This window comes from Ascaphus truei, chromosome 2 (assembly GCF_040206685.1).
Source record: "Ascaphus truei isolate aAscTru1 chromosome 2, aAscTru1.hap1, whole genome shotgun sequence".
In the NCBI taxonomy this organism is placed as follows: Eukaryota; Metazoa; Chordata; class Amphibia; order Anura; family Ascaphidae; genus Ascaphus; species Ascaphus truei.
This window is the reverse complement of record NC_134484.1, coordinates 318,084,798-318,106,118: the sequence shown is the minus strand read 5'-3', so window position 1 is coordinate 318,106,118 and position 21,321 is coordinate 318,084,798. Positions and strand designations below refer to the sequence as shown.

At 45.4% G+C, this 21,321-nt stretch overlaps 2 protein-coding genes across 2 annotated transcripts in view; one reads left to right on the top strand and one right to left on the bottom strand.

Annotated features, from left to right (window-relative positions):
* The window catches only part of LRRFIP2 (LRR binding FLII interacting protein 2), a 501,877-nt gene that overhangs the window by 279,217 nt on the left and 201,339 nt on the right, over nucleotides 1-21,321 (top strand). The gene's annotated exons all lie outside the window — the stretch shown is intronic.
* LOC142488235 (uncharacterized) lies at nucleotides 1,949-17,515 on the bottom strand. Its single transcript, XM_075588608.1, has 4 exons — nucleotides 17,408-17,515; nucleotides 4,913-5,003; nucleotides 3,437-3,514; nucleotides 1,949-3,072 (listed from the first exon to the last, which is right to left on the bottom strand). Exons 1-4 carry the CDS (start codon nucleotides 17,513-17,515, stop codon nucleotides 1,949-1,951), a joined length of 1,401 nt encoding a protein of 466 aa, XP_075444723.1.

The following is a 21,321-nucleotide window of genomic DNA, read 5'->3' as shown; positions in this document are numbered from 1 at the left end:
CACGGAACAGTAGTAGCGGATCCATTGCTATTGGCATTAGGAATAAATATGCCTTTAACCACAATATATGTGCCTTCTTTCACGGTGAAATGTTTTTCTTTGGCAATCTTCCAGAAACCATAGTTGTGTTCTAGCTTATCCTGCACACGTTCAAAAAAGTCATTAGTTGATAAAGTGAATGTTATTGAGGAATTAAAATTGCGCGCATGCCGACGGTTTTGGTAATAAGGATATTTTGCTCGAATCAAATCATAGATTTGGCGTGTGCTTGCTTGGTGTCCGCAAGTTGATAAAATAGCTTCTGAAATCATGTATTTATAACCTAAATTCGGATTCATAATTGTCACCAATTCATCAGCCATTGCAGAGTAGCACAAAAGATGTGTGCAGGTATCTGTTCTTTGCTCATCAAAATGAAACTGCTCAATGGCTAACAAATTGCTGTGTTTCCTTTTCAAGGTCAACAAAAGTATAAACTGTAACTCCTTATTTCAAACGCCAATTGGATTTCTAGTTATAATTGCTTGAAAATTTGTGGTTTGTGATAGCCGCATGTGGGACAAACATGTATCCTTTTTTTATCTCGTTTCTGAAAACATTACTACACTTTTCATTCAGTAACATTGAGTTGTCTTGCAAAATAAGAAAGAGCAGTGTGTGAAAATAGTGCTTAGACAGCCATATCAGTAAATACACACACCTGCAAAATGAAATGTTTTGTTCCCACATACATTTCTGTGTGTATTTGAAAGTCTGGTTAAGTCCCTGTCTGCATGAGTTTAAATACGTGTGTATCTATATATATATAAATATATCTCTCTCATAAATATATATATATATATATATAAAGTGTATATTGTACTATATGTATATTGTGTGTATGTGTATGTGTATGTGTATGTGTGTATATATATATATATATATATATATATATATATATATATATATATATATAAAAAATTAAAAAAATTTTTTTTTATATATATATATATATATATATATATATATTATATATATATATATATAAAAAAAATGTTTTTTTTTTTTTTTTTTTTTTAAATATTGCTGGAGTACACACAACATATTGATGGCAGTAAGTAGGCCTTGTATGAAACCTATTTAAATGGTGATAAACATGAGTGAATTAAGTAATAAACATTTGTTTGCACCCAATAATGTTAGAGGCTCACACTTAGTATAGTTGTCAAACATTAGGCCTGTATTATTAAAATAGTGTGTTTTCACAAGGAAGCATGAAGTGTATGTTTTTTGTAAATACATCTATACCAGTTTAGATAGTACTATATATACACACACACACACACACACACAGTGTGTGTCTGTGTGTGTGTGTGTGTGTGTGTGTGTGTGTGTGTGTGTGTGTGTGTGTGTGTGTGTGTGTGTGTGTGTGTGTGTGTGTGTGTGTGTGTGTGTGTGTGTGTGTGTGTGCATATATCAATACATACTACATATATATTAGTATCAATTCAGAGATGTTCTTGAAACAAGAACACATAAATGATTAAAGGACAACATTACAATGGCCACCAAAGGTAAGTAATATTTAACACAAAATCCTGCTGTACACGTACAAGAAAGATGTTTGCAGTTAAATAGGTGCTTTTATAATTGCATGAAAATAATATGCACATGCAATGATTACATCAATTAACACACCCAAATGCAATGTTTTGCTGCAAAGTCAATGGCAGCTTCTCTAAACTTAGCAACTGGCTCCTGGTGGACCATTACTGAACAGACGATTAAAACATAAATATTTATAACACTATTCATTAATTAGGAGTGTTAACATTTCCAAAACTTCACGTGTACAAAAACATACTTGAAAGTTTGGAAACAACACAGTCTTCAGCATACATACAATAGTAATTAGATAATCTGAAGTCAACAAAACAAGGCCAAAGACATATTTTCTGAATTATAACATTTATTTTTTTTGTTCCTTTTGCGAGCGAGTAACAGGCCTGCTTGTTGTCTCTTGAATTTTCCTTTTTCTTTTGCTACCAACTTTAGGCACAACAGAGCCACTTTGAGTGGCCTCTGGCACTTCACGGGCAGGGCTTGTGGCCAGTGACTCACCTACAGGGCTTTTGGGCAGTGACTGTTCACCTACGGGGCTTGTGGCCAGTGTCTCACCTACAGGGCTTGTGGCCAGTGACTCACCTACAGGGCTTTTGGGCAGTGATTCACCTACAGGGCTTTTGGGCAGCGATTCACCTACAGGGCTTTTGGGCAGCGATTCACCTACAGGGCTTTTGGGCAGCGATTCACCTACAGGGCTTTTGGGCAGTGACTCACCTACAGGGCTTTTGGGTAGTGACTGTTCACGGACAGGGCTTGTGCCCACTGACACATGTGAGCAAGTTGGTAGACACTGCACAAGTGATGGTTGGTCTGTTTCATGTGTGTCTTTTGTTGTTTTTGACCAAAAACTGGTTAGTAGTAACTGCTTGTGTTTTCTTTTTGTGGCCTCCTTTGTAGGTGTCAGCTGCTGAATTTGTACAGATGGCAGCGGTAGGATGTCGTCAGGAACCTGCACAGCAATGTCTGCTACTTGACCGGTAACATTTGGGCCTGGTGAATGAATATCAGATGAATGTGGTGAAAACTGACCTGCATGAACAGATCCTGGCTGTGAGGTGTTGAATTGTGGTACATTAGTCATTCTCCAGTAATTAGCTTGTGTTTGCTGAACAACTAATGCTTCGAATGAGGTGTTGATTTTTTGCAACTGTTTAGGCACTTCAATGAAGACTCTGTGGAGATGTGCCAATTGTGAAACTGTTTCTTCCTGCAGTGCAATCATCCTTTCCAGCACTGTCATCAGGTCAGAATGGCGACGATTTTCTGCTTCCACAATTTTTCCCTCAGAAGCTACAATTGCATCATATGTGGTATTTGCTGGACGTTTTGGCGGTAAAACAGTTTCAATTGGAACCTCTTCATGGTCACTTGCTTGTATTTGTGTGTCTATGGCGGCGGCGGCGGCATCATCATCATCATCATCATCATCATCATCATCATCATCATCAAAATCCTCTTCATCATGTTCTACAAATAAATGTACACATTATTAAATGGCATGTTAATCTCTGCTGTGTTACTATGTAATTGTACTGTGTCATAAGTAACAACTAACATGTTTCCATACGTTTTATAACCTCACATTAAAAACTACCTTGACTTAAGAATAATGGTTGGACTCAGTATGAAATATGAGTGAATGAAAACTTGCTGTAAACTCACAACTCCTACATGATAGTTAACATCACTAACACAATACAAGTTGCTTACACTTCATTTTCACTGACACTAAGTAATCCTATTTAAAGAAGATGTGCAAAACAAATAATGAACATGACAACATAACATATAGAAGAGCACATATTATATGGCCAACAACTGATACACTCACCTTCTAGGTGTGTTGAGCTGGCTGACCCAGGTGAAGACACTTGTTCAGTCTCAGGTGACACATGTCCTTCAGGGGCAACTATATATAACAATAACATAAGTTTTACATTTACATGTGTAAATATTGAACAAACAGTTATTGTATGTTCTGTATTTATGAGTACCTAACAGCATCATTTCCTTAACCCAAAATGTGTGTGTGAAAGTGAACATAAATAGTTGTAATAACAATGTACATGCCTGTGTACTTAGAACTTTTGAGTTCCCTAACATAAAACATACTATGTTCCTGCAGTAATGCGTGAGGATAAATAGATTAAATTTGAACATAAAAATCATATGTTGTGTAGTGATATCAGTATCATAATGTACATAACTATCATGAGATGACCATTCACAATGGTTATCATGAAGGTGGTCATATTGCACAAAGTGTTGTTTTTGGTAGAGGATATGTGTGGTACATTAATATAAGATGTGGCACACATGAATGTGGCTGTGACTAAACAAGACAACACATGCAGTGTGTGATAATGTGTCGTTGATAGTAGTAGTTCAACTATAGATATGAGTGAACTAATGTGTGACGTACGGTTTGATAAGTAATGAGTTGTTGGGGCATTTAGTAGCTAAAGTGAAGCTTTCAAATGAGTGTGATTAACTTCAGTTGTGCTAGTCAGGTTGTAATAACGGTATTCCCTTCCCCAAAAAGCCTAATCAGCCACACCTTTCAATGACTTGAAACAGGTGAAAATGGTGTGAACTAAGTTGACTCTAAAATGAGGCTGTAATTAGTGTGTGTGCTGAACCCCACCCCCTCTGTTGAAGTGTATGCTGTGATGAGATATTAATTGCAGCTGCTTTAACACAATGGTAGATGAGCTAAATAGTCGTGTGCAGTTTTTAAGTTATGAAAACAATGACATAAAATATGATACGTGTGCCTCATTATGCTGTCTGTATATGAGTTAAAGTAAAAATGGACCTTTTCATAAACAACTATAGATGTGTTAGTGCAAGTGATGTTTGTAGGCCGTTGCATGCAATATATTTGATGCATGCTTAAAATAGGCAGTAATGTCATGTTTGTCGGAGTAAAATAAATAAAATACACAATAATATTATACATATTTCTGTTCTGTACCTGTAGCTAGTAATAATTTCTCATTAACATGTGTTACACATGTGTACTACCCTGTTGTTCCCCATCTTCGCCCACCATCAATTGCTTCCACTGCAGCAATGCATTTTGGGAATTCACATGTAAATGAGCACGCAATGGCACGTGCTATATTAGTTACTGCTTTTAGTAGGACTACAACATATATGTCTATTTTGAGATATATATATATACAGAATCAGACATATACATATATAGATGCAGGTATGCTTATATTGTGAAGACAGTATAAAAAGCAGTGTAACTATGCAAAATAACTGTAAGCAACGACACGCCTAGTACAGTAATATTTCTCACCTGGTGGAAATTGTGAGGGGTAAATTCCTATATCACGGTCACCAGGTAAGCCTTCCACGACGACGGGAAGTAATTTTGCCCAAAGCAGCTCCTCCAATGGACTTAATATGAGACGTTGTGGTGTGGGCCCACCTCCAGTGCCAGTAGCATGCACGCGTTTGGTGTTGTATTTTCTTTTTCAATTTGGACCTAATATCATCAAATCTCTTGTGACAACTCCGCTTGTCCCTCACATGATTCCCACACGCATTGACACCAATGACTATTGTGTCCCACATCTCTTTTCTGCTTGCTGAACTTGTCCGCCCTTGAAAAACATATAAAATATATGAGGTAAATTAATAATAATATAAGCACCAGTTTCCTACACTGCTAGCTGTTCCAAGAGATAGCAAACATGCTGTTTTAGGTGTAATATGTGAAGCACATGAGCATTCACTACTAAACCTATACATGTAAGCAAGCTTGTATGCAGTTATGGCAAATTGACCGCCTGTGTTTAGTTGTCCTTGTAAGGCATGATAAAAAGCTGTGTTTCCAGACTAATTAACATAGAAAGATATTGTGAACCCATATTTGCATATGAACAAAACTCAGATGACCTAGGATCACATGTATTTGAATAATAAATGTAAAGGTACACTTACCTAGTAAATGTCCATATATACTGTCATAGTGCTCCAGAATGCCAGTGACAAGAGCTGTATTTTCCTGGTCATTGAAGCGAGGATTACGTGGCTTCTCCACACGTTTCTTCCGAGCAGGTTTAGGGTCAGAGCTTGGCTGGTGCTGACTGGACTCTCCTTCTTCCAATGGAAGAGCCTCCAAAAGCTGCCCACCAGCAAGCACGCCACCACCATCCACCCCATCTGCAACTGCGCCACCAGCAGCACTCCCAGCACCAGCACTCCCACTCCTAGCACCAGCACTCCCACTCCTAGCACCAGCACTCCCACTCCTAGCACCAGCACTCCCACTCCTAGCAACAGCACTCACACTCCTAGCACCAGCACTCCCAGCACTCCCACTCCCAGCACCAGCACTCCCACTCCCAGCAACAGCACTCCCACTCCCAGCAACAGCACTCCCACTCCCTGCAACACCACTCGCAGCACCAGCACTCTCACTCTCAGCAACATCACTCCCCTGAACAGTACGTTCACTCCGACGCGTACTCGCACGAGTAGCACTCCCACTCCCACCGGCATCACTCTTCCCACGCTTTGCGGGCATACTTCCAGCACTCACAAAAAACAGACAATAAATGTACAGGCAATCACACGAAACACTTCCACATATAAAACAAGACAAAGATGTAAACAAAACAACAAAGGACAAAGCTCACCCAATACACAACAAGTCTCTCAGTCAATATGCAAATCTTCAATCGTCCAGCTCTGTGCGTCTCTCTCTCACTCCCAACAACACAGAGAATGATTAGCAGTACACGTTGCCTTTAAATATGGCGCGCAATCAAAAACATGCTTGTTTCGCCTGATTCAGCAAGATTTGTGATTGGGCAACCTAACAGCACCGCGCCACGCACGCCGATACACCTGTGTGTGATCGGCTAATCATCGTGAGAGTGGGCGGATTTGTTTTCGGGTTGATTTTGAATGTATTCGGCACTTACTGCATACGGAGAGGAAAAATCGCCAATAACATGACTAATCGGTAAGATTGCCGATTTCACATAATCGACGCTTACTGCATGAGGCCCTATATCTACAGTATGTTAAGAGCTTTGGGAATAGAATTCTATGGGATAATTACAGAAAAGGGACTAATTTACCCACCCTTCGTGACACAATGGGGTTCTATTTATTAGTCTGTCTACTTTTGTGTCAGTGAGCTCATAACAATGTATATGCGGTGGCGACAAATTTAAGAAACTTTTTAACAAAGTTTCTGAGATTTTAAATACTAGTGGATCTGATATCTGCACCAAATAATTCCTCTGTTTCTTACTTTTGGCACTCCCATCAGGCTCCGAATCAACACAACGCACATTATACAAGAAAAGAAAAGCATCATTAAGTGGATATATATCAACAACATTATCATTTGTATTCCTTGATAAATACTGGTGATAATAATACTGGTGATAATAATACTGGTGAAATTTAGGGGGGAATTTTTTTTTGTCCGGATCAGCCATTTTTATCCTTTTCAGTCAAAAATCACTATTGACTTTAGTAAGGATTTTTTTTTTTTAAAAGTCTAACCGGCCGCTGCAGACGATATAGAATTATTCCCTTATTTATCCCATCATTTTATTCATATACCTTTTTTTTTAAGGCATAAACCACCAAAACTGATGGTTGAAAAATGTGAGAGAGGCAGAGTAGATGCAGGAAACCCAGGTCTGGATTAAGGCTTTGGGAGGTCGGGGGCACTTAAAACATAGGGGCCCCCAAATTAGGTATGCAAAATAAACCTCGTTTCCATCGGAGCCCCCCTTTCTTTTTCTTACAATCTTCCCGCTCTCACGACCCTCTATTTCTCACACCCATCATCTCCCTCCCCCCATGTATTTCTCCCCCCCCTCTTTCTAACTCACCCTTTCACTCTTCCTCCCTCTCCCCTATCACTCTTACTATTCCCTCTCTCATTCTCACTCACTCACCCCCCACTCACACTCAATTCCCCCCCCACACTCACCCTTCCACCAACACACTCAACACATGCTCACCCTCTCCCCCCTATGCTCACCCACCCCATCCCCCTCACTCTCTTCCCCCACACACTCACTCTCCCCCAATCACTTTCTCCCCTCCCCCAGACTCACTTTATTCCCCCACTCACTTTCTTCCCCCCACACTCATTCTCATCTCACCCCACATTCACTTCCCCTAAATAGCTTCATCCCCCACTCACTTTCTCCCCCTCCACTCACTTTCTCCTCCTCCACTCACTTTCTCCCCTTCCACTCACTTTCTCCCTGACACTTACTCTCCCCCACTCATTCATGCTCCCCCCACCCTCATTCTACCCTCACACTCTCTTCCCCCCAACCCTCTCTCCTGACACACTTTGTCCCCCACACACTCACCTACCCCCACACTCCCCTCCCCCATCCTCACCCTCACCTTCCCTGCTACCCTCACTCACTCTCCCCCTCACTCAATTCTCCCCCACCTCACTCTCCCCCCACTCACTTTCTCCCCTCCCCCAGACTTCATTTATTCCCCCACACTCACTTTCTCCCCCCACACTCACTTTCTCCTCTCCCCCCACATTCACTTCCCCAAATAACTTTCACCCCCCACTCATTTTCTCCCCTCCACTCACTTTCTCCCCCTCCACTCACTTTCTCCCCGACACGTACTCTCCCCCCACTCACTCATGCTCCCCCATACTCTCTTCCCCCTCCATCGTACTCCCCCCACACTCTCTTCCCCCACCCTCATTCTCCCCTCACTCTCTTCCCCCCACCCTCATTCTCCCCCACACACTTTGTCTCACCGCACACACTCACCCTCTACCCTCACACTCCCCTCACCCTCCCCTCTCACCTTCCCCGCTACCCGCACTCACTCTCTCCCTCCCCCTCACTCAATTCTCCCCAACACTCACTTTCTCACCCCCCCCCCACCACACACTTCCCCCACACACTCATTTTCTCCCCCACCACACACTCACTTTCTCCCTGCCCCCACACACTCACTTTCTTACCCCCCCACACTGACTCCACCCCCCTACCCACACTCACTTCCTTTCCCCCATCACTCACACTCAATCCACACCCTCTAAGATTTTTACCTTGGGAAGGGGTGGTGGAGAGTGCTGCTCTGGTTCAGAGCTGATGAACAGTGATATGCTGCACACCATTAATCAAAAACAAAACAGTATTACCGGTGCTGCTGGTTCTAAGGGATGTCTTTCCTTTTCTGGTTCAGAGCTGGCCATGTGGGCAGAAGATGAGCCTGACTTTTGGCACCGCCAACAGGTACCCCAACAGAAGGTAGTACAGCACTGCTGGGGCCTCTGTTTGCCTGCAGCAGGTTAAGGAAATTTCCAGCTGAGCCCCGCCGGCACTCTCGGGCCCCCCCAGATGGGGTTAGTGGCACGGTAGTTACACCCCTGCAGGTGTGTGGCATGAATAGGGGGAAATCATTATTTTTTTAAGTGATCAAATGCCTACGAACTTGTACAGTAAGCTGGTATCTCAAAGCAGCGGCCCCCTCCAGAAGCCTATAAGTTTAACTGATATAATGTTAGTATCTTGCCCTCTGAGCATGTCCTACTCTTTCTAGAAGAAATTAAAAAAGTTAGTGTTAACATGCCTTATGTCCTATTACAAGGCAGCCCAGACAAGCCAACTAATACTATAGCACTCTAACCCAGTCCACAGACGCTGGGTATCTTTGGAAACGGATTTAGCTGCCCCAGTTGAATTAAGTAATCTTCTGTGGTGCCCAGTGAGAAAGGGACCCGAAATATTCAAATCCAGCCAAATGATAGCCCACTCACTCAAATTATGTGACTCTGTTGCGATTCGACACCTACTTACAACACGTAATTCTCTAATGACTCCACTATATGACAACCCAGAATTTGGTCCAGGAATGGGCCGTAATAGGTTTAAAGACTGGAAAACAGCGGGTGTCATAAGATTAAAAGATGTAGGCTCAGAGGGATTTCCCAGAGCCTTCGAATATTTCCACAAAGAAAAGGCTATCTCAAACAATCAGTTCCTCCAATACCTTCAATTGAAGGCCTTCTATAACAAAATCCGACCCCCCCCCCCCCCGAATTGCTAACTAGATTTTAGTCACTTTGTCTAGCAGATAGAAACACATCTGGACTGATATCTAACCTGTATGGGTACTTTGTTAGCCCTCCTCCTCATATGAATCAAAAACTGAAATACTGTATATGCTACAATGGGAGTATGATCTGGGGGAGGAAATAGACATGGAAGACTGGAATTATATTTTTCAGACAGTTGCTACATCCTCAATGTGTATCACAATCAGAGAAAATGCCTATAAAGTTATTATTATTTATTTATTTATAAAATATTTTACCAGGAAGTAATACATTGAGAGTTACCTCTCGTTTTCAAGTATGTCCTGGGCGTTATGATGAGGTGGTACTTAACCCCCACGAGGCTAGCTAAATTCATCCCAGAGTACCCAACATTATGTCCGAAGGGATGTGGAGTACAAGCCATATTTATACATATGTGGTGGGGGTGCCCATTCATATCAGCTTATTGGCTGGAAATCAAAATGTTGTCACAAAGGTTTTTCGGTTTGGACCTACCAATTGATCCCTGGTTATTTCTATTAAACAAAATATATTACCTCCTCACGAGACATGAGAATAAATTACTATGCCACTTATCTTCAGCCGCAAGACGCGAACTAGCGGCAGTATGGAAGGAACCAACTATCTCCTCAATCCCTAAAGTTAAAAATAAAGTCTGTCAGATTTGCTGCATGGAAAAATTTGTTAGTCTTAATAACGACACCTGCGCAGATTTCCAGAAAGTGTGGTTACCTTGGATTTTGGGTGCTGGTCAACCAGAAATTAATACCCACCTAATTTTGTTGTAAAAAATACTATATATATTAACTATGTGAATGAATATTATAAGATGATTTGATAGGTAAAATTCTAAATGAATGTGTTCTTTCTCCCGTCTCTATTTTTTGTACCCTTCCCCCCCTTCTTTTATTTTCTTCATTTCCCCCCCTCCCTAAAAATTGTAATAAAAATAAAGTTTAAAAAAAATAAAAAAATGTTAGTGTTAAAAATTATGGTTTTCCTCATCTCTTGCTTCTGAGGTTACCATGGCAACTTTTAGACTGCAATGGGCTTTGTGGGGACACCTTTGATATGTCAAATGCTTATATTTCTTGAACGCAGCATAAGATTTTAAAAATCAAAGCAGTGTTAGAAAGGAATAAAGAAAATGCAAATAAATAAATGGTGATTAGTGCAGGTTGCTGCTTTAAGTAAAGATAGGAAAGGAATTAATTCTTTAAAGAGGAGGAATATGCTCAATGGCTACATCACTGGGATGTAAAATCAAGGAGTCATCATTCAATTTATTTATTTATAAAATATTTTACCAGGAAGTAATACATTGAGAGTTACCTCTCGTTTTCAAGTATGTCCTGGGCACAGAGTAAAACAAATAATACATGTTTACAAATACAGTTATTTAAATGAACAGGGTATACATTATATACAAGACATTGCATGCACAGTTAAACAAAATATATATTATGGGCGTATGAAACAGTTACAGACCAGATTAAGGGGCCTATGCAGAGAGCAGCGGTGGAATTAATTGGAGATAGTAATAAATAGTACCTTTTTTGGCGTGATTTAATCTCCATATGCAGAAAGGTCATAAAACTGCATTTAAAATCATGTCTGCATATGGAGAGTTTCAACCGGCGATATGCGCGCTGTTGAAACTTGTTGTAAAAAAAATCGCGTTTTTTTTTTTTTTTCCCCCACCGGCCGCCGAGCTCCAGCTTCTTGCCAACTTTTGTTGGCGGAGCTAAATGTTGAAAATCGCGCCATTTTGTTGGCACGAACAGCCGCTAGATGGCGATCGCGCCTTTCTGAATACGGACGTTTTTAACACTGGAGAGATTTAGGTTCTCGCCAGCCGCGCGGCGAGATTTTCAAATAAAAAAAAAAAATTGGCGCTTGTTTCAAAACTCGCCATTACCTGCCTTTCTAAAGGCAGATTTTGCCAAATAATGGCGCTTTTCCCGATAACGTTGCTTTCTGCGTGAGGCCCTAAATGTGAGACAGCCTTAGATTTGAAAGAATTTAAACTGGTGCTGGATGTGAGAGTCTCTGGTAGGTTGTTCCAGTTTTGGGGTGCACGGTAGGAGAAGGAGGAACGTTGAGCCTTGGGACCATGAACAGTCTTTTGGAGTCTGATCTCAAGTGCTGCATGTGGTAGGGGTGAGGAGCTTGTTCAGATAGATGGGTAGCTTGCCCATGAAGAATTTAAAGGCAAGACAGGAAAGGTGAACTTTGCGCCTAGACTCTAGTGATGACCAATCTAGTTCTTTGAGCATATCGCAGTGATGTGTGTTGTAGTTGCATTGGAGAACAAAACGACAAATTGAATTGTAGAGGGTGTCAAGTTTGCTAAGGTGGGTTTGAGGTGCCGAGCCATATACTATGTCTCCATAGTCAATAATTGGCATTAACATCTGCTGTGCGATACGCTTTCTGACCAGGAGACTTAGGGAGGATTTGTTCCTGTAAAGTACCCCTAGTTTGGCATAGGTCTTGGTTGTCAGGGTATCAATGTGCATCCCGAATGTTAAGTGGGAGTCAAACCATAAGCCCAGGTATTTAAAACTAGTGACAGGGGTTAGGGTGGTGTTAGCGTTGGTTCTAATCAGGAGCTCAGTCACTGGAAGCTTTAAAAATTTAGTCTTGGTCCCAAATACCATTGTTACAGTCTTGTCAGTGTTTAAAAACAGTTTGTTTTGGGAAATCCAGTTTTCGAGTCTCAAAAAGTCAGACTGAAGTATGTGTTGAAGGTCAGAGAGGCTATGGCTGTGTGCATATAGGATTGTGTCGTCTGCATACATGTGTATTGAGGCTTCCTTACAAGCTGTGGGAAGATCATTAATGAACACTGAGAAGAGTAGGGGCCCCAGAACAGAGCCTTGCGGGACACCACAGGTGATATCCAGGGGGTTGGAGTTAGAGCCTGATCCAGTACTTTTTTAAAGCAGACACACACAGACCAAAACAGATTCTGCAGCCCTCCTCCACCATCTACACCCACTGACACACACACACACACACACACACACACACACACACACACACACACACACACACACACACACACACACACACATACACTGCAGCCTCCCTCTACACCCACACAACACACTACAGACACACACAAACAAAACAGAGTGCTGCCCCACTCTACATCCACAAAATACACACCAGCAGCCCCCTCTACACACACTGCAGACCCACACACACCAACAAAACACTCTGCATTCCTCATTCACCAACAAAACACACACACTGCAGGTGGGTCAGTGCCTTGCTGCTGCCTCTTGTCCAATCACCTCTCCAGTGTGAGAGCTGATCTCACTCTTTGTGAATGAGAACTGAAAGCTGATTGGCTGAAAAACTTGGCAGGGTGCCAAAAATTCCAGGTCATTACTGATTGGTTACAATTCCGAGCATAATCCAATCAGAGAGCAGGGATTTCAATAATGCCTTTAACAGCTTTAGCCTATAATATTATATAATCTCTTCTTAATAATGCCAGGTTGTTTTGGAACCTCCAAGCGGTTGAATACAAGGTAGTGAATCGTTTCTTTCAGCATTGTTTACAATTATTTCCCTGCTACAGAAATCAAGCTAACTGGTCTGTACTGTAAGTGCAAACCTCATGTTTCTTCTCTCCCCTGTGATTTGGGACCACATATGCCTCCTTGCAATATCCTGAGGTCATTTGTCCCAGTGGAGATTGGTTAAACAAAAGCATCAGTGATTGAAAACTATTCCTGGTCTGTTTTCAACCATCGAATTCTTAGTTATGTATCTAAACAATGTTTTTGTCTCCATCTCTTACACCAGCACTGCGCAATCTTTCCTTCTCACGCCCAACCTCCTGCATCCCTCCCTGCCTGCGCACCCCCTCCCTTACCTCCGCTCCGGCTCCCGGCGTCAAATGACCCCGCGGCGTCATTTGACGTCACATTGCCATGGCGATGCGTCGCCGAAGAGAAGGTAAGTGAAGTTGCAGAAGCCCCACGCGATCCCACGGCATTAATTTAATTGCCTTGGGGGAAGAGCGCCGAGCCTCTGCAACCGCCATGCCCCGCTGCCTTACACTTTGCGCTATTTTTATCTTTGCAGATCTGATTACGTTCTCTATCTACTTTTTTTTTATTCTCTCTCTGACTCTTCATATTGGTGTAGCCAGGTCTCCCTTTTCACCGCTGACCCCCCTCCTTTTCCAGCATACAGCCGCCGCGCACGAGGGAGTGAGGGGACAGGTGCGCGAGTAGCGCGTTACCGTGGAGTGCTGCCCGGTTACCAGAGACGCGAGCGGGCTGGTTGCCGGGGACGCGATCGGGCCGTTGCTAAGGCCGCGGTCGCATTGCTGCAGTCCCGGCGGCTCGGTGAGCAGAGTGCCGTCATTACAGGGGCGTTGCGCATGCGCGAGGGCACCGGAGCGCTTGGAGGACCACAGATAGGTCGCGCATGCGCGGAAGGAACTCCAGAGTCAGGGAGAAGTCTCGCGAGGGTAGGGGCAGTACAGGAGAGGTTGCGGCGGCCATTAGGGATTTGCGCAGGCGCAGGGAAGGCGCGCACGCGGCCCCAATGTAAGTGCAGCCTCCATGGGACTACAACTCCCATGAGGCTTAGGGCCAAGCACACCAGGTGCATCAGCATGGCCAATGAGGGCCAAGGATCTGCTGAGGCAAGTGGATACAATTCGCGGGCTTGGACCATGTTAGGCAGTCAGAGCCAGGAGCAGCCCAGTGAAGGAGGTAGGGTACAGGAGTCAGGGACTCCCTGTACTAGGCCAGCACCCCCAGGGCCCGAGATAGCTGAGTTCCCCAGTAGAGTGAGTGTTGCCAGGGACAGCCCTCAGGTTAGGGATCCTGTCACTTACATTAGTTGGAGCTGGGGAACAGAAGGGAAGAAAGGCAAAAGCGGACTTAGTGTTAAGTTGCAGTGTGTTGCTGCATGCGCTGATAGTTATCAGTTAAGTGAGTTGGAGTCAGGGAGCTGTGAGGGAAGGAAGGGTGCGGGGAGCGAGTGCAGCTCCTGCACCCAGATAGGTACCCACACCCCAGGTAGGCCCCAACTCCCCACTAGGTTAGTGGGTAAGTGCTGAGGGAGGCCCAAGATAGGGACGCTGCCCTTAGTGTAGTGCTGCCTTGTCAGAGTCATGGCTGTCAGTGCTGTGAGGTCTGACAGGCAGGCACCTTGTTGCGCAGCATGTTGGCTGCCAGCATCCAGTGGGTCACAGCTTGTTGCTGCAGGCGCTGGGACCAGTTAAGTAACAGTCAGGACTGGGAAGAGTTAGGGGAGTGGGGCAGTTTATTAACCCCTGTAGGCCCCTAGGAGGTTTCCCCCAAAGCCATTACAGGTTGCTGTGCTGTAGGGACGGCCTATAGTATAGCGCGTGTCACGTAGTGCTTTAGGGACAGGCCCTATGTTAGGGATCCTGTCACAGTAGGGTAGATTAGATAGGGACACAGCGGACGCTGCGGTTCCTGCTAAGGAGTTCGGGCTCAAGTTGGGGTCCTCAGAGACTGTTTCCAGGTTGGGATCGCCCCTGGCAGTCCGCGTGCAAGGAATCCGGTTGGGGATCAGATGACGTCATCCTACGACTGATCCTTTGTGAAGTTGTTGCTGATCCGAGCACCGGAGTGCTCGGCAGGTACTATACGGTCATAAGTGCACCAACTTAGTGTAATAGTCACTTAGTGTAATAGTGACTGCGCAGTCACCCATTGCCTCTCTCTGCAAGAGTGCGGGACATTGGGTGGGGTTCTTTGGACACTGGGTGGGATCACCTGGTGTTGGGGAAGCGTCCTGCGGGACGTCGCAGTAAGTGTCTCCTCGAGAGAGGGACACCTGTCATGATATGTTGCATGGTATTTTGTTATATGCTGTTCCCAGTAAATGGTATTAGTTATTATATATATCACTGTGTGTGAGTATTGATTATTTGTATGTGTCCTGCGAGGAACCACTCCCCCTATGGTGGGAGCCATCGCAGGTGGAGGCGCTGAATTGAGTAAGTGGTTACCCCTAGTATATATTGCCCCAGGTTCCCCGTGGCGGAAGCTCAGCCCTCTTGTGAGCCAACAGGTAATGCACCACACCTATGGTAACACCGTATGTTTCTCCGCACCCACAGTATAATCTGCGATAGGGGGGGGGGGGAACCCGTTACATTTGGAGGTGCTGCTGTGATACCTGTCAACAGGACAGGCTTTTGCTAGGCACACTGGGAAACAGGGAGAGTGTCTGCTGCCACTTTGTGCTGCGTTGGGACGGACCTAGGAGTAGTCAGGGGGCTGATGGAGTATAGTCAGCTCGCAGGGACGACCTAGGGGCCTGAAAGGAGTTGGGGGTTTGGAGCTGGGCTATAGCTGTCCTAGTCACCTTGAGGCAGTGCTAGTTGGTAGGATGCCTGAAGGGATAGCCTGTTAACGTGGTCAGGAATTCTGGAGAGGGTCTGCGCTAGGCTAGCCAACAGTAGGTAGACGCCCAAGTACTGCATGGAAGAGCCAGAGTACTCTAGCCCATTCCAGACCACTTACCGAAGGGAGCACAGACTGGGAGGAAGGAGATACAGCAGACACAGATAGAGTGAGCCTAGCCTGAGCTAGTGCCAACAGGAGTCCAGCCTACATTAGGTACACATGGTGGTGCATCAAGGTAATCTTTATTGTACCGGCGTGGTAGCTGCCCCGCAGAGAGGAGCTCCATGTACAATAATTCTAAGTACAGTGAAAGAATGGCGACCGCAAGAATGGAGGATCCGCGCGGTGCGGAAGGTCCAAGATGGCGGACGGAGGACAATAAAGAGAGCGCACATGGCGTGTGTGCGGGTGCAGAGCAAGCGGCAGAAGGAACTTTTGCAAGCATGCTGTGGAGTGGCGCTAAAGCTGTAGCTGCGCCATTTTTGTCCTGTCTAGGGTCTAGGGGCACGATCCCCGAGGACATAGAGGAGGATATTGTGATTGTGTGCGATGGAAATGGTGAAAAAGAAGGATTTGCTTGCCAGTCGGTGAGCGCTATACCAAGAGCTACCTCAGTAGCTGAAGTGATTGGACATGCAAACCAAAATGGCGGTTCCCGCTTCCCTGGGAGACCGCGTGGGCTTGCTGCAGAGAAAACTGAAATTGCAAAAGTTGCAGACAGTTGGGCGGGATTGGCGCCAAAGAAAGAACCCCACCCTGTTGGGGGTAATGGCGCGAAAGCTGTGGCCGCGCCCTCCAGGACTGTAAAAGGCGCGGCCTCAATTAAAGGACATCCTATCGAGCTGTGGGATCCGCCCATAGTTGCTACTAGTGGGGTTGGTTTCCAGCTGTGTCAGATGAGGGTGGAGCTGGGCAAGGTCATAGCTGATAACGCAAACCCTGCTTGTCAGTTGCGCGGAGCCAGCTTACAGAACAGACCGTTGCTGCAAGTGACTCCTACAAAGACAATGGCCTGTCCACAAGAAGTGACTGCCATGGTATCCACCCAGCCATATTCAATACCGGGAGGAGTACTGGTGATTCGGGTGGCAGGCACCGAGACTCAATGAAGGTAATCAAGCCTGTGGCATTATCCTGTGGAGAAAACGGGAGGAGGTTGCCGCTTACCGGGAGTGTCGGTGAGCGGAGTCGGGTGTCGCCAGTGGAGCGGAAGGCAGAGAGACGGAGCCCTTCCATTCCTGGGACCGGCGGGTCCAGTGGTGACGGGCGATCCACGCCCACCTTGCGGAGCGGTAAGAGCAGCCCTTGTACTTACCAGGCTCCGGTGACGGCTTCCGTAGAGGAGAGGCGGTGTCAGGCCCAGGCGGTGCACGAGAAGGCAGCGGAGCTTCCGGACGTTGTCGTGGAGGAAGAGATCCCGCATGGGGATGCATCGCAAGATGGCGGAGTATCCAGTTCCGGTGATGACGTCACTTCCGGCGGAGGTAGCGGAACGACCGGAGAGAGAACCACAACGCCTCGGCGATCGGGCAGCGCTTCCCGATCACCTGTGACAACCAAGAACTGGCAGACTGCGAGGAGAGCCGAGAGGGGTGAGGCTCAGCCAGTGGAGAGTCCTCGCAGTGATCCGGGACAATCCCAAGGTAGAGAGCTCGTCGGAACCCAGCGGATACCATTTGCCCGTCCTTATGCCCAGGCCCATGCCCTAGATAAAGCCCCTGTCCCAGTCACCTTTTCCCGTGGGTCCACGTCAAGTTTGGAGATGTCTAGAGGGTCCCAGGGAACCGGTGAGGAACGGACTGGGGAGAGACTGGCAAGTTACACATCCGACGATGGGTCGGCGGGTGGAGGATATTTGGGGGAGGTATCTGAGTCCAGTTGGAGACCTAGCGTGGCAATAGTAAAGTTGGAAGTAATGCCAAAGCATGAGAGGTGGTCTAACCCCCGATCTACAGGGACATTGGGAGTGTCTTGCTGGGGGGACACTGAGGAGGGAGATTCCTTAGAGTCAGAGCCTGAGAAGGTTAGGGAGACTCGGTGGTGGGCCCCACTATTTGAGGGTTATGTGGGGTGGATGGACCGCACTCGTTTCCTTCTGCAAAGGGAGGATGTCGTGGACTACTGGTGGGCTAGAGGGGAATTTACACCGGAGAAACACCAAAAGGAGATGCAGGAGCGGTTGTTCCAAATCTGCCACGGCAGTATCAAGCCCAAGGGTCCCAGTATATTGACCGACCCCGTAGACCCAGACGAGATCCTGTCTTGTGTGTTACCAGGGAGAGCAGGGAATGCTAACTTAACCAGGAGTAGCCGAGCTGAAAGGGCTATTACCGCCAAATACAAATATTCCCATGGCTTGGAATATCCCTACGTTCCAGAACCCCTCATGCAGGAGATTGAGGACAATAGGGATAGATGGTTGCGAGAGACTATAGAGGAATATATGGTCAACAAAGGGGGTGCCATTAAGGGCAGCAGAGCTGAGGAGAGGATAGCGCACCTTATGCGGGTGTGGAGTATAGGCAGGAGTGTCTATAAACACAAAGTAGTGTACCGGCCTGAAAGAGGGTCATCGCGTGATCATAGCGTGACCGTCCTGGACATGGGGGGTCGGGAGGTCAAGAAACCTGATCCTCGCCACTATTATTAGGGGGGAACAGGATGGCTGTTGCGTAAGCTAGTGGCTGCTGGTCAGGGCTTGTTTGGCGCAATATGTTGTGAGAATTGTCAATGTTATGGCTAATTATGTGTGTGTCATTCATTTTACAGTGCTTCCTGAAGAAAGGTACTTCAAATTTAGGTCCCAGCCGGGGACGGTGGGATTCACCAGGGGGAGAATGTAACCATGCTGTAAAATGGCTACAGTCATCTCTCCTGCTGACAGTAAGGCCGGGTAAGTTATGGGCATGCCAGCAGTAATTATGGAGGTTTGCCCTCACACCCTGGTGAGGTGCCCTATGTATGGATGGGAGTGGTCACATGTTCTGAATCCATGATTAGTGATGTCAGAGTTGTGCCAGCCCCCAGAGGATACATAAGGCACAGCACTGCTACAAAAGTTAGATCATCAGTAGAGTTCAGTTGGTTGGTGGTAGAAGGAACAAGTCTGAGTGCAGACTTGGGAGAATACCGCTTATGAGACTGTGACCAGGGACCTGGCACAGGAACTATCTCCCTACGGGGAGATAGGGGATCCCCATTTAGGGAAAGGACACCTTTGAAAGGGAAGTGCGGTGAACATGAGCGGCTGAGTACAACCACTGCGAAGGGCAGCTGGCCCCCCGCAAGTCAATAAAGATGATCCTGTTAAACTATACCCTCGTGTGTAAGTGTGGAGTGATTACACAGATGAGTGCACCACGGAGGAGTTCCTCACCAGGACCATCCACAAGCGGACGCTGGGATCCTGATGAGGTGGAGGCGCTGCACTGGATATAGGTAGGACTCAAGTACACTACCTCAGCTGCCTGTCTGGGTTGGCAATCCCCACACACCATAATGCGGGAGACTCAGGAGTCCTGTTGCCAACAGGTGCACCACCAGACACTACACTGTAATGGGGACTGGTTAGACCACAGGGGCCAATGTGAGATTGGGTGGTTCAGGCTAGGCCAGGAAATCCGTTACATTGGTTTTGAAAGTTACCTCTTTTAATTATCACATTGGTATATTTTTCCTCATTTTTAAACTTTTTTTTACCCAGGATTGAAGCCTGGGGTCTCCGGAGCTAACCCCCATTAGTTTCAGCTCCGGGAACCCTGCTTCCTGAGATACTTTCCTCTGTAGTAGGTGCCTGTAGCCGCTCAGCTTGGCTACCAGAGATCATATAATGGCCACTGTTCCGAGCTCTCGTGCCCTGTGGCCAATAGGAAGCCATAACATCATCAGGTTCGACTTCCTATTGGCCCATGAGCCACGGTAGCTTTAAACTTTAAAGCCTAGTTAGCTCGCTTGCGGCACCTACTACAGCACTCCAGCATCTACTATGGAGTTAAGTATCTCCAGAAGCAGGGACACCCAAGAGCTGAAATTAATGGGGTTCAGCTCCGGAGACCCCCTGCTTGAATCCTGGGTTAAAACAAATTTGAATACATGTTAACAAAAAAGGTGCTTGGATTGCTCCTTTAAGACAAAGGTGTTACTGTTATTTTTCTTTGTTTTCTATAACAATTCCATTTAAATCTACCCCTGGTAAACTATTCTCAGTGTATTGGAAACTGTATTGGAAAATGGCAAGCTGCGACATAATGTCACAATTAAAATCATTTCAGATCTCAGGGGGTTTTTTTCAGTAAACTGCAATATGCCGATTGGAGCACTCTCGCATGCACATTCCCATTTATTTCTAAGTTCTAAGTGGCATGGTCGAGTTTAACAGGGAGTTTGAGGATTATTGAATTACTGATGATCTTTTTTCTTCTCTTCCCAGGTAAAAAAACATATCTGAATTGTCTGTCTGCAAGCAATCCTGTGCTATGTGTATTTTTAGTTATAGTCTTTAGTTTAGTCTTAATTAAATTAACTTACACTAACACTTAGGCATGAAAAGAACTTGTTGAAATAACAATTTGTGTTAATATGCCTCACATGTGCTAATTATGGTGGTTGGGCTGAAATAAATTCTGTCAGGTGACTTATTAGGCCTTTATAGGAGCAGACAGAGCATCCTTAGCTGTGAAAGCAGCCCAAGATTGGCATGGTCAAGTTTAACAGGGAGTTTGAGGATTATTGAATTACTGATGATCTTTTTTCTTCTCTTCCCAGGTAAAAAGGGTCAGAGGTCAGGCGCCTTGGAGGAAGTCGGAAGTGCGTCACGCGGTGTTTCACCTCTCGGCACACACAGATTGTGCAGGAGTGGTCCCTGTAAGCTACTACGCCGTTGCTATTGCTGAGATCCTTGTGGCCAGCGGGAGGAGTGTGCGACTGCCCCCCACTTGTGCAGGTGTCTGCAGAGGACTTTTTTCATCTAGAGGATTTGCCACTGTCTGGTGTTCAACGCGTGTTTTATCCGGTCCTGTTGTAAGTATGGTTTTGGGTTTTAACCCCTGATGATCCGTTACAACAGGCTTCCTTGTCTTAATAAATTAGTTGTTTTTTTTTTAACTTTCATTTTTATTTGTTTTTTACAAGTCATACACTGCATCACCTCCCAGTGTCTTATACCGATACATAACGTAATGGGTCAAATGGCCGATTGATTTGTAGAATCTTATTTGACTGACGTGACAA

What these genes read in the sequence shown, in the direction of transcription:
- LOC142488235 (XM_075588608.1), bottom strand. Translation starts at nt 17,515, where the DNA reads ATGCGGGATCTCTTCCTCCACGACAACGTCCGGAAGCTCCGCTGCCTT. An exon ending in GAAGCCGTCACCGGAGCCTG is followed by an intron (nt 5,004 to 17,407) that starts GTAAGTACAAGG and finishes AGTCCATTGGAG; the next exon opens with GAGCTGCTTTGGGCAAAATT. An exon ending in CCCCTCACAATTTCCACCAG is followed by an intron (nt 3,515 to 4,912) that starts GTGAGAAATATT and finishes TGTTATATATAG; the next exon opens with TTGCCCCTGAAGGACATGTG.